Below are 27,019 nucleotides of genomic sequence, written 5' to 3' on the forward strand. Positions count from 1 at the left end.
CTGAGGCTTTTCTTGCTCCTTCAGCTGGAAGAGTGTTTCTCAAAATGTGATCCTCAGACCAGTGGCATCAGCCTCACCTGGGGACTTGTCAGAACTTGCTAGAAATGCAGACTCCCAGGCTCACCCTAGACCTACAGATTAGACACTCTGGGGCTGGGGCCCAGCTAGCTGAGTTTGAACATACTCTCCAAGGGTTTCTGACGCACTTGGGAACCCGAGCTGGAAGAAATCTACCCTCCTTCTGGACATAAATGCCACGTTCAGTAAGCACCCAGATTTCCGGGTGGATGTGAAACCACAGCAGGATGCACCCCACACACTGAGGCTGAAGGAAGAGTCGGGCTTATCTGTGGCTGGATAAGGAGGACAGTGGGCAGATAAATCCAGGCTCGAATCTGAGACTCTGGGTTTTAACAGGGCGTAGGAGATGTCTAAGGGGACAATCACTGGGGCCGGGGGGCGGGGGGGCCTCTGCCCTTTGTCATTCAGCAGGTGATTGGGATCAGGAGTGGCTGGAATTCGAGGCAGGGGTCTTGGACTTTGAATGGCATTCTCTTCGATACAACGTGGTCCGTGGTCTTCCCCGTAAACCTCTAAGCCTCAGAAATAATGATTACTTGGCCCATTGTACTGATGAAAAATTTTTAAGAATCCAAGACAGGGAAGGGTTTACGGTGAACCTGGCAGTGATCAGGCGGAGGCAGATCCAGCTTTGTGGGGCCTGAAACTTACGTGATATTGGTGGTTCTACTTAAGAAAAAGAACGCAAAATGTATTACGTTCACAGATTTTACAAAACACCTGGCCAATCAGACACACAGCCGGGGCCCCGCTCAGGACCTCAGAAAAGCCTGTCCAGGGAGGGGCCTTAAACTGAAGCTCCGTCAACCCCACAGTAAATCTGCCTCTGGGACCAGGAGGGACACGTGCTCACCCTCGCCCTTCAGTCTGAATGTTTTCCTGGCTCTAACTGGACTCCACCAGCCCAGAAGCCAACTAGACAGTTTTCAGCCTTTTCCCCTTCTTGTGTCTTCTTCCTTCTTAATTTCATTTTGTTGCTGTCTGCAGTCACCGGATGGAGTTATAGAGATGACTCTGGAAGATGAGGCAGGGCAAAGACTTCTTGCTTTCCTTTCTGGCTCAGAGGCGAGGAGGGGTACACTGGCCCCTGGAATGATCAGGCCTTGACCACATGGCCGGGGCTGGGGGCTGCGCTGCGTTAGAGTGTTCTAACCTTTCCAAACACTGACCGCCTCCCTCTCAGTCCCTGCTCAGCTCAGATCCCTCTCCTTACAGCCGCTTCCACGGATGGCATCCCTTCTCCTGAAGTCAGCCCGACCTGTAACCTCAGGGCACTTCTGCCCTCCCAGCATCTTAGGACCAGTGCCTCGCCCAGAGCCCCGCAGAAACAGACGACGGGGATCAGATCCTCTGACTGTCCCTTTCCAGAGGCTCCAGACCACACTCTGTGACAGCAAGTCTCGCCTTGACAAACCATCAAGGGTTTTCTCTCCTTTCAAAAGTTCTCCCAGGAACAGAACGTGGGTCACTCAGCACCACGACCCTGACCGGCAGCCCCTGAGTGAAGCGATCCCCACCTTCCGTCCTTGGAGCGGACACTCCTGAGATCAGCCATCAGCGTCCAGAAGGCTCTGGAGGCGGCTGAAGAGACGAGTGTGCCCGACAGTCCTCCCCGCACGGTGTGCTTCTGCTGCTTCGCCCCCGCCCCCCATCTTGATACTTTCGCAGGTTTCTCAGATCCCCACTGGGCTGCGAACCTTGGTCTGGAAACCAGAGCCAGCTCCCGGGGAGCCTGCCGAGCTGTCTCAGCTGCTGCCTGGCGGGCCCCACGTTCCTCAGAGCCCCTGGGGTGGAAGCCCTGCCTCGGGGTGGGGGTGTGTAGCTCTCTCGGGGTCTGTGAGGGCGGCACCCGGACAGACACCCTGCTCACCTGAGGACAGGAGGCTCCCGCTGCTGCCGCTGATGATCTTGCCCTTGCTGCCCATGTTGGCCAGCTTGGACGTCTTCAGCGTCCCCGTCTCCGTCAGGTCGATAGCGATTTCGCTCAGGCTCCGGGCGGCATGGATTTTCGACTAGAGAGACAACCAGGTTATGCAGGTCAGACGGGGGACAGGGACGTTCCCCTCCGAGCGATGACAAGCCAAGCCGGTGACAGTGATCGCCCAACTGCTTGTCATCCTGAAATCTTGTAAACGGACTCACCGCCCAAACTGCAGTATTTCTCTGTGTGTCCCTGCGGCCCACAGCTAATCCCTGGGGTTTCCCTGCAGGAGCAGACAGGACAAGAGGTGACTCGGGCCAGAAATGTTCTAAGCCTGTCACCCCACAGGTGGTATGTCCAGGGCCTGCGAGTGTGGACAAGGAGTCAGACGGACCTCGCTAGAGTCCTGATTCGGGGGAATTACTTAACCACACTCGGCCCGTGTGAGCCCAACTCTGCCCGCGACTCAGAAGCCATGGAGGGTGGGCAGACCATCGCCCGGCTCTCTCGCTTACATCCTGTGCCCAGGTGCCCACAGCTGTCCAGTGACATCTGTCTGAACCCTGAAGCTTTGCCCGTCCTCTGGCCCCGCACTGATGCTGACATCAGTGAAAGACAGTGACCTCTGACTGCCAAGCACTCTCCTCATGTGGACAAGACGAGAGCCCGAGGGGCAGAGCAAATGCTGAGGCTTTTGCTTGTTAGATTCACCGGGTCCGACCCGTCTCCCTCCTCCCCCGCTTCCAGCTCACTGGTCCTGCCCTGACTCAATGTCTCCTCTCCGACTTCCGCTTCTGCTCCTGCCTTCAGAACCAGCCTGCCTTCCTCGGGTTAGGGCTTCCTTGCTCATAAAAGGATCCCAGCTGCCGGGCCCTGCAGGGCTTTCTGGCTTGTCGCAGAAAGCAGGGGCGCTTCTGTTTCATTTTGACACAGGACATCAGTAGCTTCCACCTGGCGGAGTTTTATCTTTGGAGCAAACTACAGGAGGCACAATCCATTCCTTCCTTTCTTTCAGGAAGGAACTACTCTTTTTACCAAGGCCCACGCTTGCAGTTACATAAGATTAACTCATGAAGACACAGACCAACTTAGCCTGGGTTCAGGCTCTGAAGTCAGAATGATCCAGATTGAAATTTGGACTCTTCCCAGTGAATCACCGTTTGACCTTGACTTTCAGCCTCTCCCTGTTGTATGATGGGAGCTCTTACAACCGGCATCACAGAGTTGTGATGTCAGGGCTGAATTAGACAAGAGACGGCAAGGCCACCGGAGTCGGAATTGGAACAGGATATAAATCAGGGCCTGGCAGTCATCTGCTAAATGAGGTTAGATTAATGATTCAACTGGATATTTGGGGGGATCTCATTAATCACACGGAAGACCTGTCCCCATCCCCAACCCCCCCACCATTCCTGCCACACCAATCTCGGAAGCAGGAAACAAAATACGGAAAAGGACAACAGACATACTTCCCAAGAGAGATTTATTTCACAGAAATTCTAGAAGGCTACCAGCTTCTCTCTAGATTGGAAATCTCACGACTAGAAGGACCAGAAGGAGGGAGCACTATGGGGAGATGGACTGATGGGGAGATCTCTCCTTGCAGAATTAAGTCTTCTGGCCAACGCAGAAGAGCTTCCAAATTTCTGGACGTTTTGCTATGAGGGTCTTGTCTTACTAAGCATTATTATGGACATCCTGTGAGCAAGGTTTAAGGGGCCCCCTATCATGCTTTCACTGGGTTTTTAATCCAAATGCAATGAAGAATAGCAGACTGGATCAGAAGGAAAAAAAAAAAGATTAAGAAGAAGGAAAGATGTTTGGACAGGGTGTGGGGCCAACTCAAGAAGTCCTCAATCTGAATTCAGAGGAAAAGTGACTAATATTTACCCTGAACAATTTAAACTTTCCAATATTTTCCTCCAGACTCTACAAGACATTCCTGGGCTCTGGGGTACACAGGTTGCCGGGATCCAGCTGACATTTCTAATCTTTGGGGTCAGCAGGTATAATTTACCAAAGGTAACTGGTGCCCACATCATTCTGAATGAGCTGCTGGAAACCAACGAAGACAGCTTTCTTTCTGCTCTGTCTTTGGTGATGGAGGGCGCGCATGTGCGTGTGTGTGTGTGAGAGAGAGAGAAAGAGAGAGAGAGAATTTCTTAAATGACGTGCCCTAGGAGCCTGAGAAAAGAAAATAACCAAGTGTTCGGGGAAGAACACATGAGACCCCCCCCCCCCAAATATCCAGCTGACTCATTAATCTAACCTCATTTAGCAGATGACTGCCAGGCCCTGATTTATAGCCTGTTCCGATTCCGACTGCCCACCCCCGCTGACTCCGACCGCTAGACTGCACTTGTTTCTGGGGTTGAGAAGCAGCCCTTGGGAGGCCTGGGCTTTGCTGAAGCCCTTCAGAGAAAGGAATGGTTGGCACGGCCCGATACAGTCAAGTGTGCAGCAACGGCCAGTCTGCCAGCCAGCACTGGTTGTTCAGAAATATTTGGAAGTGCTCTGCCCTGGGCCTGTCAGCCATCACTCACCCATACCCGTACTGCCAACTGGAAGTGGGTCACATCACCATCGTCTGAAGAACATTCCAGAAAGGAAAGGTGTTGTAACACAATTCCTAAGGTGAATTTTATCATCTCTGACTTAATTTGGGGGAGCTTTTAGAGAATGTAAACATTTCACAGGTGTTGGCCAGGGCACCGTACGCTGGATTAATAATGGCAATCATAAAAGCTAGAACACCTCTCCTAAAGCAGTTTCACAAACACTGTGTCCCTGGACCAATCAGTGACTTTGGTCGGAGATTTCCTTTCTTGTTCTCTAACTGGGGAAAGCAAGCAGGAGTGAGGAGAGACTCAGCCAGAGTCACAGAACTGGAAGCAGAGTCCCTGGACCTCCCTGTAGGGGAACTCACTCCTCACCTGTCCCTGAAGACAGAGGAATTGGTTCCAACAAGAAATGCACTGGTTCTGGGCTGAGAGCAGAGCTCGGTGGTAAGAGTGCATGCTTAGCATGCACGAGGCCCTGGGCTCAATCCCCAGTACCTCCATTTAAAAAATACACACACACACACACACACACACACACACACACACACACACAAGAAGAAGAAGAAGAAGAAGAAGAAGAAATCAGAGTCTCTGGAGCATCTGTGAGCATTCAAAGCTTATTTGGGGAAAATTCTCCTGCTCCTGGGAGTCAGTGCGACTCCTGCAGTCCCCCAGGGGCTGCTGAGAGCGACGGCTGAAAGACCCCTATTGCTGCAAGCCTTTTAAAAGACACTTCTTGTTAATAAGTGGTCTCTGACAGTTACTTTTTGAGGTTTGCTTGTTGTGTCCGTGGGCTGACCTGTAAGCCTGTTGAATCAGGCTTCTCCAGACCATCTTCAACAACAGGGTGGTGGCAGAGCCCGAAGAATGGGCCTCCTGAGATACCCAAGAGACCCCCCCCCCCAGTGCAAAAAGCCAGCATAGGGAGGAGGAGTTCAAACAGCAACTGTACCATCCTTCTGGTGAAATAAGCTTTTTCTTTTTCCTGTTCAAAATGGTTATCAGTGTGTGGGGGGTCTGCCCACAAGAGGAATTGGCAGTGGGGCTCAGGAGGGCTGCCAAGCTCTTGATGCCTCATCGTGCATCACCCAACAATACGGAGGATGGATCAGTCCCAAGGGTCTGACCTCCAGCTCTTGCCACACTGACACCCACCCACTGTCTCAATCTAAAGCATGACTCAGAACAGTTTGGCCCTGCTTCTGTTTGATCTAATCAGGCCTCAAAGCCCTGTGCCAATGCCCATCATCGCCAGGAGAGCTGGGGAACACTCTCACTTAGTCCTAGCAACAAAAAGGTTCCTCCCTGTGCCCATTCTCCCCAGAAGATGACCAAAGCCGGGGCCAGGGAGAGGACTTAGCAGAGGAGAAGGTTCATTAGGTAACAAAGGCCGTGACTTGAAATTGAACTATGACTTGAGGGGCTGTTTGCTTTCTTCCTGTCCTATTTTCTCACTGTCCTTCTCTTAACTCCCACTCAACCCCAACAATGTCCCTCCACTCCTTTCCCCAAGCCAAGGAAAGAGCAACTCCATCCAGAAGGAAAATAAGGCAAAAGAGGAAGCCGCAAGGATCCAAGAGTGCACCAGTCCAATAAATCCTGGGCCCAGGGTCCTGCCACCTCCTCCCCTCCTGAGAACTTACACGATGGGATGAGACCTCCCATGGGTGGTGGGACCGACAAGGCCCGGGCCAAGGTCAGTCTCCCTCTGTAGCTCTGTACTCCACTCCCCACCCTCCCAAGACAGCAGGATCCTGAGAAAGACACAGAGCCCATCTTGATACGGCTTTTCACCTGAGGGGTAATGCATGGGAGTGGCTTGTGCGGGGCGTGCAAGGGGAGCTGGGCAGGCGAGGCTGCAGGAAGAGGGGCAGAGCGGTGATGTAAGCCGTGTGTGAGCCGAGGAGACGTCATCTTCTCACCCACCAGAAAATGCCCCCGTGTCTGAGCTGCAGCTGGGTCAACCCCCCTTGGAGGATGGCTGTCTACCAAGGCCGGAGGCTCCAGATCCACCTGAGGGAAACAGAGCTGTTGCTTGTGTGTGTGTTTCCAGCTTTGCATTTTTAAGAAACAGAGCTGGCAGCTGGAAAAGCCTGGGGGGTTTTCACAGCAATTATCCTCAACGGTTAGGTGGTGTCTGTGAGTTGAAGACGGTTGCTTTTTTTTTTTTTTTTTGCCTCAAAAAGAAAACAATATGCCACTGTTTACACACCAACAGGGCTTGACTGCTTGTTCCCGGGAGAGCTCCTGAGGTTCAGAAGCACGGGTGGGATTCCTCAAAAGGGCCCTACCTGGCTGCGGCAAATAGTCTGAGTGGCTCTGACTGTGGCTGACCAAGTTTGCAGAAAACGTGTCGTCCTCTTAAAGAGCTGATCTTGTTTCTGCCTCCTCTAGCCCTAAGAGGCCAGGCTGTACCCGTGCACCTCTCAGAGCAAGGGACGCAGTGCCTCCCCCACCCATCCAATTCCCAGTGCCCCAAACCAAAGATCCAGACAAGGGCCCTCGTGGACACTTAGGTGAGCTCACAGCTCAGTCAAAGTTCTGGTCTCCACAGAGGTCCTCCCAGTCCCAGCAAAGGGGCTTACCTTACTCTGCTTTCTGTCCAGATAGAACTGGTGTTGGCTGATGGCCATGGCCCAGATGGACTTGATCAGCGCCGGACACGCGTACCACGTGTGCACTGCGATGCCGCTGTGTCCGAACGTCCTCCTTGTCACCGAAGCCCTGGGGAAGCAAGAATCAGAAGGTTCAGTCACGTGTACCATGAGGGACTCTGCTCCTGGGTGGACAGCTTTTACTGAGAACCCACCGGGTCTTAGAAGTTCTGGCATGAAGGCCAGACAGATGAACGCGAGTGTACTTGTGTGTACACACACACACACACACGTGCATACGAAATGGGCTGCCAAAGGCCATCTTTTTGTTTTATTCTTTAAATAAAAATTGATTCTATTTGAGGTACACAACATGATGGCTTGATACACGTACACACAGTGAAATGATCACTGCAGTCAAGCTAATGAACATTTCACCTCCTCACAGTTACCGCTGTGTCTGTGTGATGAGAGCACGTGAAATCTACTTACTTTTAGTCAGTTTCCAGTGTATAATGCAGGACTATTGACAACAGTCACCACACTAGACATTAGGTCTCCAGACTCCCTCATCCTATGCAACTGCAACGTTGTGCCCTTTGATCAGCGTTGCTCTGTTTCCCCCACCTCCCCGTCCCTGGTAACTGCTCCGCTGCTCTCTGCTTCTATATATTCGACTTTTTTAGATTGCACACAGAAGTGAGATCGTGAGGGCCTTTTCATTCCGTGTCTGCCTTATTCCAGTGCATCACATCCTCCAGGTCCACCCGTGTTGTTGCAAACAGCAGGATCTCCGTTTTTTTTAAGGTTGAACGATACTCCGTGGTGTTTGTACACCACATCTTGGCCACTGTGAATAATGCCAGTCTTAGGATTTGCTGGCTCCTTAGGGTTCAGAATTTGGCCAAGCCTCTGCCTTATCTGGAATAAGATGGGTCATTGTAGGTCACAGGACGGTCTTCTCTGGGCTTCAGCTCCTGGCACTGGACCAAGACAAATTTCAGAGACAGACACAGCCTTTGATAACATCCTTTACTAACCAGGAAATGCTGCCTATGGTGAAGGAGGAGGAAATTCTCTTCTGTTTGCCACAGGCCAAAGCATCCAAGGGAATCAGGAGGCCTTATGTTACTCTCAAGCAATGTGCCTGGAAAGAGTTGGGTACCAATTTCAAATATATTCCGAGGGCAGGCAGGGTGTAACGGATCAGGAGAGGGAAGGCAGGAAGAAACGAGCCTGGCCGATCCCTCCCCACTACCCCACCCGCACGTGCTCATTCATGGAGGAGACACAGAGAACAGACGCATGGAGTAGAGAGAGGCTTTAAATCGAAGGTGGGAAAGGCTGGTCCCAACACAATTCACCACATTAATGGTATCAAGGGAAAAACGAGTTATAGGATCATGCTCTCAACGAAGTGTTTTATAGGATGGGTGGGTTATTTTACAAGTGAAGTCGGAGAATGCGTGTTTGCTTATGCGCGTGTATGCGAGTGGATGTGGGGGGGCAGGTGGCGGCACAGTGGGTGAGGTTTGGGGTAGCGTACGTGCACTTCAGAAAAAAAATGTGTGTTCAAGACTGAGCTACCTCATTGGGGAGAAACTTGGGGCAGTCAGGACTTGTGAATATCACTTTCCTTTCATGGCCAGTTTTCCCTCGAAGAAAGTTAGAAGCTGTCCCCACCACCTCCCTTGGGGTGGGGGTAGGGGTGCCAAGACTTAACAGGAAGTGTCCTTCAGACCCACTTTCAAGGAGGAATTCAAAGCTGGTGGTTAGTTAATGCTACTGATTGTAAACAGAGTACTGGTCTTCCCTTTGGTTACAGCAAAAAGTTAAGAGAAAATGCCAGCTCACAAAGGGACACATGGTTGAAAATAATGGAAAAGGAGCAGCAGAGACGGTGAGGAGGTAACCCCCATGGTCTCCGCACGGTGACCTGAATGCCCGCTCTGGCTTCCACAGCAATAGCTGATCCTGGGAGTAAATACATCTTTTTTTTTTTTTTTTTTTTCCTGCCAAAAAAGCTGAGTTAGAAAAGAAAAGTAACTTGAAATGTGTTTCAGTGGCTGTGGTGGGTGCAGCCCCGGGCTCAGCGTATTTTTCAGAGGAGGCGGGGGAGGAGGAGGAAGAGGCTGGCCGGCCTGGGAGTTCACCTAAACCAGATGCTCCGAGAGTGATCCTCTTCCTCGGTTATTAATTTATCTCATCTCCACAGTGTTCCCTTCAGGCCCTTCGCACCCCACCGACTCTCTGCTTTGCCTAAACCTTAGATACTGAGTATCTGCCACGCCCAGAGAACCGCAGAAACAGCGGTGGGTACCGAATGAGGACGTGTGCGCAGGAGAACAAACCCTGCAGCATCTCCTGTGATCTGTCACAGAAGCCCCCTCGGCCGAGCCATCCCCCGTCCTGCCCGTGTCCCAGGACCGACATCCTTAGGGCATGGCTGCGCCCCGCACTCGTCATCCCACAACATCGGTCCTGGCTTCCTTCCTGTTTGGGAGAGGCGCTGACCCCTGAACCATCCATTAGACGGCTCTTCCATGTTCAAATAAACAAGGCAACAGCCATAGGATGACACATTAATTGGAGGAGCGCCAGGAGGCCGCAGAAGAGCACTTGCTGCACTGCGGGCGGGAGACCCGGTGGCAGCTTTGGCTCTGTCGCTCACCCAAGTTGCTAACCTGAGACACTTCCCTTTGCCTGCTGCGGTGTGCGTCTGGAAAGGGCCAGTCACCTTGGGTTCCCACCTCTGACATCAAGGAAGCCGCATCCCTGGCCTCTCCGTGCCTCCCCTCTCCTCTCCCTGCAGGCCTCTGGGTGGACAGGCCCCTCTCCTGGAGCGGATGAGGGTACGTGCTTACGCTCTGTGCCCGGGTGGCCCTGGGCCCCTCCGTTCCCTTCTACAGAAATCTCCCTCCTACCAGCATCTTTACCCCCTGAGAGCCCACCATGAGCTTTACATCCACAGCTCAGATCTCCCCTTCTTGGAAGCCTCTCCTCACCAGCCTGGCTTCTGGCCACCATTTGGCACTTGGTACCTGCTGCCCGTGCAGAGCATGGTGGTAAGGCATGAGAGCTTTCGAGCCGGAACTCCCTGGGTTCAAATCCTGCCTGCACCCCTCAGCTAGCTTTTTGTAACTGGGAGCAGGTTACTTTGTTTCTTCTGAGCCTGTTTCCCAAGTAGAACAGGATGCTGGTACCTATTTCCTGGGGTCACAGTGAGGACCCAAGGAGATAACTGTCCAGGTATTGAGAACAGTGGCTGCCAATGGTAAACACTTAATAAACATCAAGTTCCTTCTTCTGTGTGTCTCCCCATCTGTGCTAGAAGTTCTACTAGGGCAGCGGACCCTGTCTTAGGCGTTTTTCGTTATCCCAGGACGCATAACGTGACCGAGCAGGACCCTGTGGGGCTTCCAGGATCAGACCCTCCCCCAGATCCTCTGCGGTAGCTCCTCTCTGAGGGACCCACATAACAGTATCTCATGCATATTTCCTGAGTTTTTCAGATGCTTAAAAACTACCACCAAAGGGAAGAAATTAACTATGTGATGATCGAAAGCACCTGGCCCACAGACCTTCTGGCGCCTGGGGGTTGACAGGGTTGACCACACTGTTCCCTTGACATCAACCAATCAGAGAACTGTGCACGAGCTGATCATGTACCCTGCGACACCCTCTGACCCCACCTGGCCTTTAAATAGGCTTTGCTGAAACCCTTTGGGGAGTTGGGGGTTTTCTTGGGCGTGAGACACCCTGTCCTCCTTGCTTAGTCCTGCAATAAACCTTTCTCTGCTCCAAACCTCGATGTTTCAGTTTGGCCTCCTGGTGCGATGGGCACATAAACTTGCCTTCAGTAACGGTAACAGCGCCCGAACGTGGAAGCTACTCAACAAACGTGAGATGGATCTCTTTCATTTAATAGGCTAGGAGCCCACGTAACAGGAACGTGTGAGGTTTGGACTCTTCGCTACATCCCCGGGCCTTGGGAAAGGGAAGGGAATTCAGCATCATGGATAAGACTCAGAGACAACACAAACTCCCTCTCTCTCTCAAGGATGTGTCCAAGGTACCTCTGCATTAGCAGAATTCCCAGCAGAGCACAGGCTTGGAGAGTCTGACTAGTCCTTAGCTCAGTCCCTGAGGATCATCCAATCTCCAGTCTTTCTTTTGCCGGTCATCCCCTTTCTGCATCTGACCCCTTGTGGCAACATGCACTTGGGGACGTTCTGCATCTCTCTCTCCCCCCAGCCTGGCCTGCACCAGTGGACTCCTGCTCTGCAGAGCCAGGGTCTGTGGCCCATGAGACCTTTCCTCACAGGACCCTGAAAAACACTGCACAGGTTGTCCTTCTGCTAATGGTCCCGTTGTCACCTCACTGTGGAGACACGGAATCTCTGAGATGTTCTCCACTTGCTCGTTGTGTAGTAACCATGGGGCGTCGGGGGAGCTGTCCCCCGACACGGCAGTGCTGTCTCACGCAGATTACATGACCAGTCAACGCCACATCAGTCCTCCTGGGTTATCACTGGCTGCAGGAACAGAGACCTCCCCACAAGCCTCGCCCTCTGATGGGGCCAATCTCATTCTCACGCTGAGAGCTTTCTGGGAGGTATCGCGGCTTGTTTTGAGTGCCCAGAAGCCATGTGTGTGGGGAGCTGGTGCCAGCAAGTCCTCTTTCCCAAGCCAGGACTCGAGCATCGACCGCACCTAACACCCCATTACAGAGCCAATCTCTTCACTGTCTTCCCAGGGCTCCCTTCTTGCTCTAAGTCGGCTTGACTTACTGGAACTGACTTATCCTTAAGTGCCAGGCCTGTTTTTGGCTGCCTACAACTCCAGGACTAGCAGACAAAGAGAGGAAAGGCCGTGGTACACGCTGCCCCGAGAACCTTCCATGCAATGCTTGCAGCATGCCAAAACCGGAACCTATTGTTTGGCACCTGGGACTCGGGAGTGCACTGATTTTGACTTTCTGGGATACAGTGTGAGACAGAGAGAAAAAGACTTGTATTTCTTTCACATTCACCCACAGCGAGCAGTGAACACCCTAAAATTACAGCTCCCGGAACGAAACAGTTCAGCATAACTGTTTCAGCTGTAGATTCCTTCTGGTACTGACCGTCCCACCTGAAACATTCTCTGAGGCTCTGACAAGCTACCCTTCAGACTCTTCTCCGGCAAAAACTTCCTAAAAGGACTCAGACCACCGCCCAGCTTAAGTGGGTGATCGCTCCAAAGCGCTACACATCTTTCCTAAGACCCCCAGGCTTGCAGGCAAGGAGCACGTGCAGCCGATGAAAGGACCACGGCAGTGTTAACTTCACAGACACATGAGCTCATTTACCAACACGCAGAACGAAGCAAAGCTCTTCTGGCCGACTGGAACTCTATTCTCCCCATCAACCGCCCTCTCTCCCCTACCCCAAACTAACACGAACAGTGACAACACAAAAACAGTCCAATGAATCATATGCCAGCTGGCCACGCACTCCCAGGGGAAAAAGACTTTTCGAGCTTACCTGCGTGGGTCGTGAACTTCCACAGAAAACTTCTTCTCTCTGAAATACAGGTTTTCCAACTGTCTCCACTGGAATATCTGGACAGAAAACAATGCAGTTGAAGTTCAGGAGCGGGTGGGTCACGGCCGGCGTCCTCTCTCTGCGGCTGAATTTACAGCTGGCAATTTCCTTATCAAAGCTGAGCCTGTACGGTTGTTTCTACCTCCTCTGTCTCTTGCTTGAGACACACACACACACACACACACACACACACACACACACACACACACACACACGCCTGCTCTCCAGTTCAAAACCCCGGCAACGTGGGTGTGGATTTTCCTGCAGGCTTCTCAATGGGAACAAAACAAGTTCTTTTCAAGTAGTTCCCTGCTCTGCCCGGCCTTTGTTGAATTCTCTGAGACAGTTCCCAGCTCTGCAGACTTTTCCCTCCAAGGAGAAGAGGGGAGGAGGGGAGGGAGGGGAGCAGCAGAGGAGGGCGGGCTCTCAGAAGGGAGCAGTAGCCTTCTGCCTGCAGTGCTGAGCAGAGCGTCCTCCCTCCACTGCTGAACTGGAAAGGCGGTCAAATTCCCAGCCTCCCATCGGGACTCCACTTCCTGCCCACTAATGTGTAAGAGCCCGGACTCGCCCTGGTGATCTGGGATGGCTCGAGAAGGGCGGGGTCTGCTAGGACCCTATGTGGGGGCAGGCAACTCAAGATAACACTATGAGCCTGTCACGCCCCTGCTTCTCTCTGCTGCGCAAAGAAAATCAGGAGTCCCGGGGCCAGGATGCTGCAGCCAGGGGCAGGCTGCCCTTGGCAAGGGGGACAGGGAAATTAAGGCAGTTCTGAACAGTGGGAGCAAAGAGAGATGCTGGCACTGCCCGCCTGGCCCCCTCTGGCCCTGGGGAACATTTCTCCTTGGTCAGTGAGCCTGTTCACTAAGAAGCTGGAGGGAGTAGGGCTGCAGCCTGGCTCTGGGATGGGGTGAGTTCATCGGAAGTAAAAGAAAGTTACTTCAACTCTCTAGGAAACATCAAAAGAGATTCAAGTTATACACATTTACGTTTATGTTTGATGCATACTGCAGCCTCTCCTATAGACCTAGAATTTAAGTTTATTTAGCCCAAAGACGGGTCGAACAGACATTCATCCTGGGCATGGCCAATTCTTCCCCAGGGTCCTCCCTTTCTCCGCCCCCTGAGTTCAGGCATATGCTTTTAGAGTCTCATCTCAGACCTAGAGACCTCTCACCTGGGGCCCTGGCCCCTCTGATCTGCTCACATTTCTCCTTAAAGATAAGACGGCAATTTCTGTGTCCCACCAACCTCAGGGCCGGGCCAAAGGACTCCACCCCTTTGTCAAACTGGGCTGCCTTCTTTTCACAACCTGCTGTGCAGAATCTACGCTCTTCCTGTCTGCCTTGGGGGAGGAGGACCTCAATTCCCCCTTATTCCTGCGCTTCCTCTTTTGTCTATGGCTCAGAGTATGTTTTGCTCTGAAGCCCAAGGAAAACTGGATTTCTTTTGCTCCTTTCAGCTCAGTTCCAAGGAAAGCAGGTCCTACATGTGCAGAGAGCCTTGTGTCAGATCACAGATGAAATACCTCCGCGGAGTCTATTGCTCAAGTCACAGGTCTGAGTCTCACGCTCCTATTTGATGCTCTGCTACGCTAAGCCCCTCGATGAAAGGTGCAAAGTTCCTCTCTGACCCCCACTGTTAGGTATTTACAGACCATCCACCTGAACTTCACTACAGACACAAAAGCACCAGAGCTAACAGATCCCTGCCACTGACCTCAGGTGGAGGTTGCACACAGAACAAAGTGGCCTGGCACACTGCCTGAATCCTGACTCCCCTGCATCCAAACTGTTTGGCCTTAGCAAGTGACAGCATGCCCTTTAGCCTCAGTTTTCCCATCTGTAAAATGGCGATAAGGCTCCTCTAAGGTAGAAGCAACAGATCCTTGGCAAGGTATCAGTATAAAGTAAGTGCTCAGTGAACTCAGATCTTAGTGTGATTCCTAGGTGTTCTTACTTCTCCCAAATCCTGGCAAATAAAAGAGATTAACTCCAAAACAACCAAAACAATTCTTTTCTTAATCTTTTTTTTTTTAAACTCAAGCCCTCTCACTGGGGTTTAAAAGAATAAAAGTTGATCATTTGTGGCCCAGAAATCTCTAAGTAAGTGTAGAAATTTAGCCTGTCCACCTCTGGCTTGCTCTGGCCTCCTCTTTGTGAACAGGGCACACTGGGCTCTGATGTGCTGGTTTGGGGGCGACCCCTGATCTTCTCAGTCACTTCGGGGGAGCCTCCCTGGTTCGGTGCAGCCACCATAACCCAGCCACCAGGTAAGGATGCCAACGTGCTCTGTGACTCCACAGAAAGACTCACAGGCACACGATGGCTGTGACTGGGCGAGACCCTCAGGATTCTGCCTAATTCCTAAGGCCAGCCATGCCCAAGGGGCTAACTCAGAGCTCAGACACATGGGTCCATCAGTTATCAAAGGCTTTATTAATTAATACCTATTAAAAAGGCCTTTCTAATGCACTTCATCTGGGCATCTTTAAAAAGCAGGCGTTTCTTTCTTTGATCTTTTAGCACCCCCCCAGGAAGAGCGAGTGGGAACCTTTCTTCTTGGGGAAAACGAGGCTCAGAGAAATTAGGGGAAAGTGCCTACGGCCACCCAGCAAGGCAGAGATGGAACCAGAAGTGGGCGTCCGGGCACCTGGCCCGTTTCTCTAACCTCTGACTATGTTCCTTTCCACGTGGGGCCACCAATTAGTGGGAGCAGCTCTTACTCACTAATGGATGGTTAACTTTACGAGTGAAACGATGCTTACAAACGAGCAACAATGTGACTCTAAGTAGGAAGGACAAGCCACATCTTTTCCGTCCTATTCAGGGCCTTTCCTTTCCTCTCGAGGCTGTAAATGACAAGGGTTACTTCTTTCTCTTATTTTTTAAAAATTAAAATAATTTTTTTAAACTGGGGGTTAATTAGGTTTATTTATTCATTTATTCATATTTATTTTTACTTTTTTAATGGAGGTACTGGGTACTGAACCCAGGACCTCCTGCGTGCTAAGCACACGCTGTACCACTGAGCTGCACCCTCCCCCTTCCTTCTCTTCTTGGCTGGATTCTTCTGGTTTTCTACCCAGAGGTGCCCTGGTATCAGTAGCTTTCCATCAAAGACTAACAAACAACAAGAATCATGATTAAGAACAAACAGCCTTAGTGAAAAACAAGTTTCTACTGTATAGCACGGGGAACTGTATTCAATATCTCGTAGTGACCTGTAATGACAAAGAATATGACAAGGAGTTTATCTATGTATGTGGATGACTGAAACATTACACTGTACACTAGAAACTGACACAACACTGCAAATTGATTATACGTCAACTGAAAGAAAAAACAAGAACAGCCTTAGTAATTTGGCCTTGCCCTGAAAACAAAGACAGAACAACTGACCAGAAGTGGTTTCATCGAGACTGTGCCGGTAGCCACGGTTGGGACCATGGCTGGTCCTGGATGTAGATGCATGGCTTCTGACCCAGGTGTGTGATTCCCAAGTGATCATGGGTCCTCCACTTCCCCTTTCTGGGCCTCATGTCATCATGTATAAAAGAGGCGATGGGAAATGTTTATCCATGGAAAGCAAACGAAAGTGGCCAGTAAGTACAGCCTTTGAGCCCCGAGTGCAGCAGGGAACACTAAAAACACTTAACGAGCGGGCCCTGGTTACTGGATCCTATTAGCTGGTCTGCAGGATTCCCACATCCTGTGTACATGGGAGGCCAGGGCCGAGAAGGGCTAGTGTCCTGCTCTTTCCGAGTGGGTGAAGGCACGGCAGGGACAGGCGAGGGGCCCTGGCTCCATGAGACTTCCTCCCCAGCCAGTGTTTACCAGCGCTAGGACCAGCACATGGGGGGGCCCTCAGAAAGAGGCGGAAATAAAGGCTGGAGAGGAAGCTGACTCTAGTGTCTGATTCTTCACCAGGACTTTGGGGAGCCTTGTCTTCTTCTGTCCTGAGGCTGAGTCACCAAGCCTCTTCATGACCTCTCTCTGAGTAACTTCCTGCTGCTCCTAGAGGGTCCATTATGCTGAATCCCGGGGGCCATCTGGCCAGCCTCCTCCTCCCACAGATAAAGCAAGCCCAGTGGAGAGGGGTTAAGGGACTGCCAGAGGTTAAATAAGTAACTGATGTCAGGGTTACTCTTGTGACTTCTGTCCTGGGCTCTTTCTAACACAGCAGGAGGACCTGGCCACAAGCGAGGACAAAGTTATTTCAAGCTGATGGTTAAGTAAGTGATCATTTCTCCAAGGGCTCTTGGCCACCTCAATGGTGCTGCCTGCTTTCCAAACACTTGCTGGTGAGCAAGGAGTTCTCTTGTAAGAAGCATCAGACTCAAGGCCAGGAATAACCTCCGAGCTCTGGATGAAACATACAAACTAAAAAACCCACTTACTTCCTGCTTTCACTTCTGCTCTGATCACTCGGCAAGTAGGGCAGTCACTCACTCACATCTCGGTGCATTCATACCTTCAGCAAATAAAAATGAGCTGCCACACCCCCCGAGGGCTACAGGACCACAGGAGATGCTCAACCCCAGCTAGGTGGCCTTTAATTAAAATGGGAGCACACCAATGGGAGAAAACCCCAAGCCTGCGTGCTCAGAGAATTAGATCAGGCGGCCTGGTAAGAGTCTGCTGTCAGGGATGGAACTCACTCCAAGGAGCAACGGAAGCAGCTTTAGGGGGTTAACACAGGTCAGGAGCTTTTATATCAGTTGCACAGGCATTCAATACATTTCACTTTATCCTTAAAGAAGAGAGAAGCAAGGTCCTGAGGGTTTAGACAATTTCTGATCCCCACTTCTTTTCCACACGTTCAAGTCATGGTGTCTACTTGGCACAAACCTATGCTAATAAGACAGAGAGGACATAACGCTCAACATGTTTGTATCTGTAAGGGGCGTCTAGCTGTGGAGATGTGACGCGCACAAAGTAAGACTGTTCTCATGACGTAAGGATGAATTTCACGATGGACTTTAAAATCATCTATAGTTTCTGTATCAGGCTTTTCAAACTCTACGGAGAAACCACTCCAGCTGATTAAGACATGTCTTGTGCTTCCGTCTCGAAGAATCAATATTCATGACCATCGCTGATTCTCCTTGGTTTTGGTTCCCCATTTTGAGGGACGAGAAACTCTGGGAAGTCAGGAGGCCTCAGTGATAATTCTGACTTTGTAAATCTGTCTTCGTCTCTGCTTCCTTTCTGCTGAAGGAGGGGCGTGTGTGGGCGGGCATTCCTGCATCCTCTGCATGGATTGAAGGTCAGCATTGTAAATCCTTGGAATGTCACACTGCTACTCTTTGGAACTGAAAAATAAAGTGGCTTGTTTTAAACATTCCCTATTTATGGGAGACACTACAGAATACAGTTGTCCCTTGGTATCCTTGGGGGACGGGTTCCAGGACCTTCCTTGGATACTAAAATCTGAGGCTGCTCAAGTCCCCTATACAAAATGTTGTAGTAATTGCATCTACCTCGACGCATCCTCCCGTACACTTTAAACCATCTCTAGACTAATTATAACACCTAACATACTGTAAATGCCATATAAATAGGAAATTCAAGGTTTGCTTTTTGGAACTTTCTGGAATTTAAAAATTATTTGAGCATTTTCGATCTGCAGTTGGTGGAATCCACAGATGTGGAATCCGCAGACACAGACAGCTGCCTGTACTAATGATTAAAAGCGTGGTTTTCAAAGCCATGCTGTCTACCCCTAACTGGCTGTGTATTCTTGGCAGTGTGATTTCTTTGTGTCTTTGTTTTCTCACCTTTGAAGAACCATCACCAGCAACACCAGGTTTATCTTCTTAGGGCTGCTGCGTCGATGAGTAATACACACGAAGGGCTTAATGTGGAGCCCAGTGCGTGGTCAGAGCTCAAATACCAGCCACAGTGTTCTTTCCCCGTCATCCACATGCCAGTGCTGCTCTTTATCTAAAAAATACAGTTCTGATTACCTTGAACACCTATCAGCCCAAAGTACAGGTCTGGGAAATTTTTTTTTTTTAAAGATGGCTAATATGGGGCCGTAGGCATTTAAAAAATGTTCTCTGTTAACTGGATTTTTCACAATGTATGTATAAGCCTAACCCAGGTTGAAGTTCATTCCACTTGAGTTGGGAGTTTGATGTATTCTCTGTGGGTTCTTTGCCTCCAGTTCTGATCCAGTCAATTTCTGGGTCCATAGCCATTCTGTTCCAGAGTCAGTTTTGACCATTTTTCTGTTAAGACTTCCAATCTCACAACACTCACCCTGAGAGGAAAGGATCCCGCGACGACACAGCTCAGTGGTCTGTGGGGTGGGCTACCCCAGGATCCAGATCAGGGCCTCCAAGACTGTGCTCATGAATAAGTGCTCACGATGCGGACCTGAGTTTGTCCTCGGGACCTGCGCTGGAGGGCGGCTCCCTGACCCCCGCGCTCTGCTGAGAGGGCCACATGCCCAGCAAAGAAAACACTAGCTCGTTTTTCGGCACTGCTGGTCCTAACAGACTCAAGATGCTCCTTCGCCGATCGCCAGCTCCTCAGTGTCAGTCTACAGGGGCCTGCGATGGATTTGGTTAATTCAGTGACAGGTGCCCAAAGCGCCAGGCCTGACCCTTTAATGGAACGCCGCTTTTTAACCCATCAAAACCCTTTCAGCTTCCTTTGGCTTCAGAGTCGTTACGAGGGGGAGAGAGCAAGAGAAAGGTCAGCAGATACTTAACAGGCCTGCAGAGAGACAGGCCATTTTATTTGTCCCCATTGGACTCAATTTCCTTTTTCTCTCTAGGGGGTCTCTCTCTCTATATTATCTTCTTGTGTGTATTTTGGCTTTTCTTGCAGAAAGACCTTACCATAAAGCTTTGGCAAATGTAAAAATTTTCAAGAGAAGCTGAAAATGTTTCTCCTTTCTTATCCCTGGTGTCCTGATGGCATTTCTTCCCTCCTTAGAGTGTGCCTCTAGGGGAGGGATGTGGGCTCGTGCCCCAAGGGAGAAGCTGGCCAGTGATTCTCCATCTCTGAGTCCAGCCTTGGTTTTTTCAGCAATGAGCACGGCAGCCCTGTTCCGGGTGGCTTAACCTCTCTGGGCTCCAGGCTTTCCTCTAAAAAAGACATCGAGGCTAATCACACCTGCCACGACTTCTGTTAATGGGATGCTCCCAAGAGGGAATGAGTGAGAAGTACTTGGCCCGTCCGGGGGTGCGAGGGGAACTAAGATGGACCACTTCACTTGCAATAGCAAAGATCTCCTTTTGGGCTGCTGCAAGAATTTTTGTTTTGACTGCTTTCGAGGACGGACTTTGGGAAAACCTGTATTTTTCTATTTTTCCTGTGGGGGGGGAGGGTTGTTGGCAGTTGGCAGTCCTCTTAGGCCTGGTAGCCCTGCCCAGCAGGGGCTGCATCACAGGAAGACCCCTGATTTCCCTGATGGAGGCCACCTGACTCCATGGGAGATAAGGCAGAAAGGACAAGAATGGGCTGGCGAGCAGCTCTACATGGAAAGGTAAACACTCATAATAAACCCTGCTTAATCAAGTCAACAACAACAAAACAGGAAATGGGAATGATGACTTCAGAGCATCTTTAACCAACTTTAGTGCTTCAAGAGTTGGCCTATCCTTCTGGGGAGGGTGCAGCCTTGCCAATCTTGGTTCCTCCAGGTACCAGGAGCCGGGCAGACCCTGGCCGCTGACTTCAGGCACGAGTGCCAGGCTCTCCTGGTTGGAAAGTGTCTCCAGGAGCGTGGGGGCCCGGCAGGGAGGGGGCCGGGGCTTGGCGGCTTGCTTTGCAAGTCAGGTTGCTGCCAGGAGCACTGGCAGTCGTGCCGGCTGCTCTGTGATGGTGGCTGCAACCGGCAGAGGCTGGGAGGCATCTCTGCAGCCGCGCCCCGATGAGGCTGGTGATCTCTCTCTCCGGTCCCTCTTACTAGAGTGGCATGATTTTGCCTTCCCAGGAAAAAGAGAGAGGAAGGGATGTTTTCTAGAGGCGAGAACTTCAATTCTCAAATGTCTGTCTTTCCAGGAGGGCTGCTCCTATTTAAAGCTCTGCCCCGGTGCCCTCTTCCCTAGAGGAATTTTGCAGCGGACAGGTCAGTCTGGAACCTGCGACTGTGGAGGAGGAGGGGTGAGAGCAGGGGAGAAATGGGTACTTCTCAGCACGCTGCCCTAAGCTGCTTTCTCTTTACCAGGGCTGTCCCCAGGGCCCCACGCTTCTCAGCCCTAATCTGGGCTACTTGTCCCAGATACTCATGTATGTCCCTCAGCCAAAGCACTTCTCATCCTGTGCAGCAAATGTCTTTTTTAACTCAAACATCTCTACCAGACTGTAAGCTTGTTGAAGGTATTTTCTTGGCACCTAGCACAATGCCTGGGGCATATCAGGCATCTGGTCATTGTTTGTTGAGTGACTAAGTGAATGAATGAAGCACTCTATGAAGTAGGTAATTTGGCAACCAAAGTTCACAGAAGTTAAGTCCCTTTCACAAAGTCACACAGATAATAAATGGCGAGAGTTCGTATTTGCACTCATATCTGCTCAAAATTCAGATAACTTCCATGCTGTAAGGAACCACCAGCCTTTGAACTGACACATCTTGTTACCTCACTTCGAAAGCGCACAGCATGTGGCAATGGGGAAGTGGCCGTGAGGGCCGGCCCAAGAGCTGCAACCCAGAAACCACGGCCCTTCCTCCTCTTGGTGGCTCTGTCTGAATTTAACTCTGTTCCAAAGCGCGTGGGGGTAGTTCTGATCTCCAGGCGCTCGTAGGCTCAAGCTGGAATCCTAGTCCAGACCTGGAGTGACGGCTCACCACCCATTCTGCCTACAAACTGCCTCAATTGGCTTATGGCTCTTTGATAGGCATGACCGGGGCAGGCGGACCCCAGCCCCATCTGCAGGCACGGCCACCGAGCCCCGGGGCACAGGCAGTCAGAGCTGTAGGACTCTGCGCCGTGCTGGCTGTGCTCGGGTTCAGTGGTAAGCATGCTGACACTTCAGGCAGATCAGTTCAGCCCCTGGGTTTCCCCTCTGAATCATGCTCCTAAAAAAATTTGTTTCACGTTGTTCCCTAAGCATTGGATAGATCAGCAGTAACAAGCTGGTATCTCCTAAGACAAAGCCAAGGTTACTGGACTCAACAAGCAGGGTTTCCCAGCCCAACATTTCCTGCTTCTAAAGAAAAGGCATCTGGAATGAACCAGGATGGCTCAGTGGTCAGCAGGACTCCAGCAGTTACTGTGAGCTCTTTGGGTCCCTTTCTTCAAGAAACAAAAAATAAAATCAAAAGACAGCCGGACGGCCCTGTAGGGAAATTTTATGTTCTTCATTTTTCCATCAACAAATCTAAGATGTAGAAAGCTCTCAAGCCTCCCTCCTCCCTTCCTTTCCTTGCGGAAGGTCTGTCTTTCACATGGCGCTTTTGCACACCCCTACCAGGAGCCACGTGGCCTAGCCTTCTCTCTCTGAGGCCACAACACACATACCTATGGAGACGTCCTCAAAATCAGTGGCGGCCCACAACAAGCTAGAGATACTCTGCTGTGACTGCTCTTAATCATTTATCAAAAGCTGGGAGCTTTTCAGCCATGAAAAGCAATGGAGTTCTGATCCATTCCACAACAGGGACCAACCTTCAGCACATTATTCGAAGAAACCAAGAACAGAAAGCCACAGAGTCTATGATTCCATTTATCCAAACTGTCTGGAATAGGCAAGACCAGAGAGGCAGAAAAGTAGGTCTGTGGGTACCTGGGGGCTGGAGAGGAGTGGGGAGTAACCAGGAGCTCTCTTGAGGTCTCGACACCCTTTTGACTGGTAAATCCCACTCTGCATTAATTATCAATCACAAGATGCTCTTTGGTTAAAATTCAGTAAAATTAATTATTAAACTCTTATTAAAAGGAGCCAGCAGTACAAGATAAAAGCCCCATAATCCCCAAGGCTGGTCTTTCTCCGTGAGCAGCCCCTCCTCACCCCCACCCCTTCCCGGATGGCTCTCCTACAGGGCTGTCCCCCGGAACTGCTGAGATGGTCTCTGCGGATGACAACTGACCTCCCCGAGTCTGACCGATTTGGGCTGTCGTGGCCGAGACACCTCTGGGGTGGGGTGTTCTCCGCCACTGCCATGTGAGAAATCTGGCCAGGCACCAGTTTTCAATAGTTTTTCAACCCCCACAGCTCTCAGCATCAGCTCAATGACGTATTTTAAGGGGCACACTTGTGCGAGCCCACGCAGAGGAAGACCACTCCCCTGTGACTCCTGATCCTTGCTATGGGCGGGGCTGGGGGCTGGTTTACGGGCCAGCGAGCCCCCTTGGCTCTCCGACCGCCCAGTGAAAGGCTGGAAGAGGAACACTCGTTTCAAGGAGGCTTAGTCCGAACTGAGGGGAAGGTCTTGCTAGGTGTCCCCTGAAGTTAAGGGCCACTTAAGACTGCCACCTGACTCCCGCTTAAATCTAAATAGTAAGTGGGCTGCTAGCTGCCACCAGATGAGCTGACGGAGATGTTCCTTTGGCTCTAATCCTGTGCTGTTTCCAGTGCTCAGTCCTGCTGGCTTGCACCTTTTTGTAAAAGAATGTGGCCCAGAGCCTGAAACATACAGGAGAGCCCAGTCTCAAGGCTCTGACCTGGAAGAGGGGAACAGTTTCCCATTCATATAAAGATAAAAAGTTGCAGCATAGAAAATAACGTTTATCTTGTGGGAGGTTTACAGGGACAGCAGGACCTGCCCCACGTGGGCAGCTGCGAGAACAAAGGATTCCGACACCAAGAAGCTTGCAACAACCAACCACGCCCCCGCCCCTTTTAGTATGAAAGGAGCCTGAGTTCTGACTGGGGGAAGATGGTTCTCCAGGACATCAGTCTCCCATCTTCTCGGTCTGCAGGCTTTCCCAATAAGGTCATTTTTCCTCACCCCAACACCTCGTCTCCCGATTTATCGGCCTGTTGTGTGGCGAGCAGCACGAACTTGGACTCAGTAACATTGCCTGGGAGTGATCAGAAAAGTCACGGACTTTTCTGATCCAGGGAAGGACACTTGTATGAGAAGAGCTTTCTCCTTTTGAGTCCCAGGCGGTTAATACTCTTGTTAGACTCTCAAAGCCTTTGGTTTTTAAGCCAGAGAATCCAAATCAGTTGTTCAGCGACTCCTGGCTCCTGGCTCCGTCTGGAGTGGGTGGAGCTGTTGGAGGCGCCTCTACTGAGATCCAACAATAGCGTTTGGTTTTGATTTGTGTCTTCAAATTGCATCCAAGGTCAACGGGGTGCCCCGAGTAGTGGGAATCTGTTTCTGTGAGTTATTTAGAAACCTGTCAGTCTCCAGGGGGCTGCTGGGCTGTCTGGCTGGGTGTTTGTTTGCATGGTATAAATACCGAGTGTTGAGTCCGACCCCCTGCTCCCCACCCGATCAGCGTGGCCGTTTACATGCCTGTCCCAGAGCTGTCCCAGGTGCGGGTGTAAGAGGACAAGGCCCTGCTGAGGGAAGAGGATGAGCCTTGGGAAACTCATGCCCCACAAAAGAGACAAACGCCTCAGCTCGGGGGCGGGGTGGGAAGTCACTTTTGGTCACCTGCTCGGATGGAGCTTGCGCTTTGGCTGAACTGGAGAGCAGTCAAAGATGGACAGGGAGTCACCCGCTTAGAAATGGTCATCTTCTCTGGGGAAAATGTTGCTTTTCCCTCTTCCTTTTGTTAAGGACTCCTTTCTGGTTTGATAGTGAGCGTGCCCCTTGCTTCATTCCTCTTCCCTGTTTCTTGTGCCATGATTCTCTCCACCTGGAGATGCCCATCATCTGTCTCCGTTTGCCTTGTGGATGAGGAAACTGAGGCCCAGGGATGGGAGTCACCCTGCAGTACCAGAGCTAGAACTGAGGTGCCCTGACCACCAGGTGTCCCATCACTAGAAATTACTGGAGGAGGTGGGGGCAGGAACGGAGCACCCAAAGGGTGATGCCAGGCCTGGAGATTAACCCCTGCAGCTGGCACCCCAGGGACCACTTGGGTGAATTCTTCAGAGCACAAAGCACCCCTGGCCAGGAGATACCGTCACCCCCGGAGAGACTTTGACCTGCCTGTCTTCAACGGATAATCCCATTCCTCTCCTCCTCTACCTCTGCAGAGAAATTACTCTCACATTATAGCTCCTAAGCCTTATCCACCTGGATGGCGGAATGCTTTTATTTTCTGCTTACGGGCAGCATCTTCAAAATGATGCTCGTCCGACACCAGCACGCGGATAATGGGACAGTTTCAACAAGAATACAAGTTGGGGTCCTTCGGGGGGGGGGGCTTACTTAGGACCAGGCTCCGACATGGCCCCCAGAGGAACCTGTGGGAACCAGGGGACCCTGTGTTCCCAGATCCAGTGACCAAGAAAAAGAATCAATCCTCTGAACAAAGAGACGTTGTTTGCTCTTGGTGTGATCCTGCCTCTGTGTTCAGTATAGAAGAAACTGTAACGATATTCGCTCTGTCAAGGGCAACAGGGCTTTTATCTTGGGAAACAGGCACGTCTTTGAGATGTAAACACAGTCAAAATGGAGACAATTAGACTATTTCTTGTGTTTTTGAGTCTCCATTTCACAGACATAAAAAGAGAGGCACAAAGAGGTTAAGTTGTTCATCACAACTGTTTTGAATATCTTGGAAGTGAGCTAAGAGCACCCAAATTCCTCCTTGGTTGAGATTTTTGGTCTCTGAGTAGATACAGAAGCCACACTGGCTTACAAAATATCCTTTTTTTTTTTTTTTTTGTAAGATATAAATGCTGCAAGAAGGAATTTGATTTTACCTTAGACTAAAATATCTTCCTAATAAAACAAAGCAGGATCACAGAGAACGTTCCTGTTACCTGTCCGTAGAGCAGGGATCCTCAAACTGCAGAGCCTGTCTCCAAACCCCCTCGAGGGCTCATGAGAACACAGATTGCCAGCCCCAGCCTCGGAGTCTGGAGCCCGTAGCCGCGGGTGGAGGCGCGGAGCTGGCGTTTCTAACGTGCTCCCAGGTGATGGAGACGTGCTGGTCCCCCACACTTGGAGAACCACCTACTGTCCTGACCAGCCCCTCCCTCCAGGGCGGGAGGGTTCATTCTCCAGGAATCGCCCTCAGCTGTGGAGAGCCAGCCACCCCTGCGGGTCCCCTGGACGGAACGAGGGGCTGATGCTGGGGTGAGGCTTGGCTGCCGGCCTCACGATGGGTCTGATAGCCCGCTGCAGCGTCAGAGCTTTGGCCGAGATGCCTTCATCCAGGAACTTCTCCGCCCGGTCCTGCCTCCTTCCCTTTCCCGTTGGTGTTAATTCCAGGGCACTTCCCAATACACGTCCTGCGTGCGACCCCATCTCAGACTCTGCTTCCCAGGGGATGTGGGACACTCGCAGAAGTAGGGTCACTTAGACGTCACCACCTCTGAGAGACCACTCCTGACCCTCCTCCCCACCCACTTCCTGACCCTGACTTGTCTGTGTAGAATTCAATGCTCTGATGCTCTGTGTCATAGATTGACTTAATGTCACCGTTTGACCATCTCCCCAACTAGACTCAGCTCTGTGAGGGCAGGGATAGGTCTCTCTTATTCACTGTAACACCTGCAGGGCCTCAAGCAGAGGCTGGCTCATGACAGGCACTTGGTGGTTCTCCCGTGGGGACCATCTTATTGGTGAGGATTTCGTGTCCAGCACCTTCTACAGGAGTTCTAAAGCTCCAGCTCAGCGCTTAGGGGACTGCGATTCTCGTCATGGGAGGAGAGACTGGATGCTTCTCTTAAAGAGAGAGAACTCGGCCATGCCTAACCCATGGGCTTTGAGAAGTTGTCTGTGCTGATGCTTTGAGAAGGGGCATCGCAACTTTCCTAGAACACAGCTGCTTTTTTCTTTCTCGGAAAGTTCAGATGGCAGATGCTGGTAACTCTCTCTGCCCCTCTCCCCCAGGTCCCACCCCCATCATCCCCCTGGCAGGCCTGCTCCTCAGCTTGGAGGCCGGGGCTTCCCTAGATGACCCCTGGCCAGGGCCGGTCACCCACAGGCACGGAACGCTTCCAGGTCCGCTCAGCACTGAGTGAGAGCTGAAGGAGGCAACCGGAGAGCTCTTTGATCTGACACAGCGAAAAAGCAAAGGCTGCAAAAATGCTAAATGAATTCTGTGGAGTTCTTCCTCCCCGGAGTGCAGAGGGTGCGGTTTCCACAGGGAACACAGATAACAGAATGCGGGGGGGGGGGGCACCCGCCGGGGCCGGCCAAGGCAGAGGGCTCAGCGGCCCGACAGTGAGCCAAGTGCATCCAAACAGCAGCTGAAAA

The 27,019-nt window shown here is 51.3% G+C and overlaps 1 protein-coding gene across 1 annotated transcript in view; it reads right to left on the reverse strand.

The window, feature by feature from the left end:
- The window catches only part of FRMD4A (FERM domain containing 4A), a 276,313-nt gene that overhangs the window by 45,885 nt on the left and 203,409 nt on the right, over positions 1-27,019 (reverse strand). The window contains 3 exon segments of the mRNA XM_032473723.1: positions 1,952-2,093; positions 7,149-7,287; positions 12,683-12,759. Of these exon segments, the coding sequence (XP_032329614.1) occupies positions 1,952-2,093; positions 7,149-7,287; positions 12,683-12,759 (358 nt within the window).

Source organism: Camelus ferus, chromosome 35 (assembly GCF_009834535.1).
Source record: "Camelus ferus isolate YT-003-E chromosome 35, BCGSAC_Cfer_1.0, whole genome shotgun sequence".
NCBI classification, from domain to species: Eukaryota; Metazoa; Chordata; class Mammalia; order Artiodactyla; family Camelidae; genus Camelus; species Camelus ferus.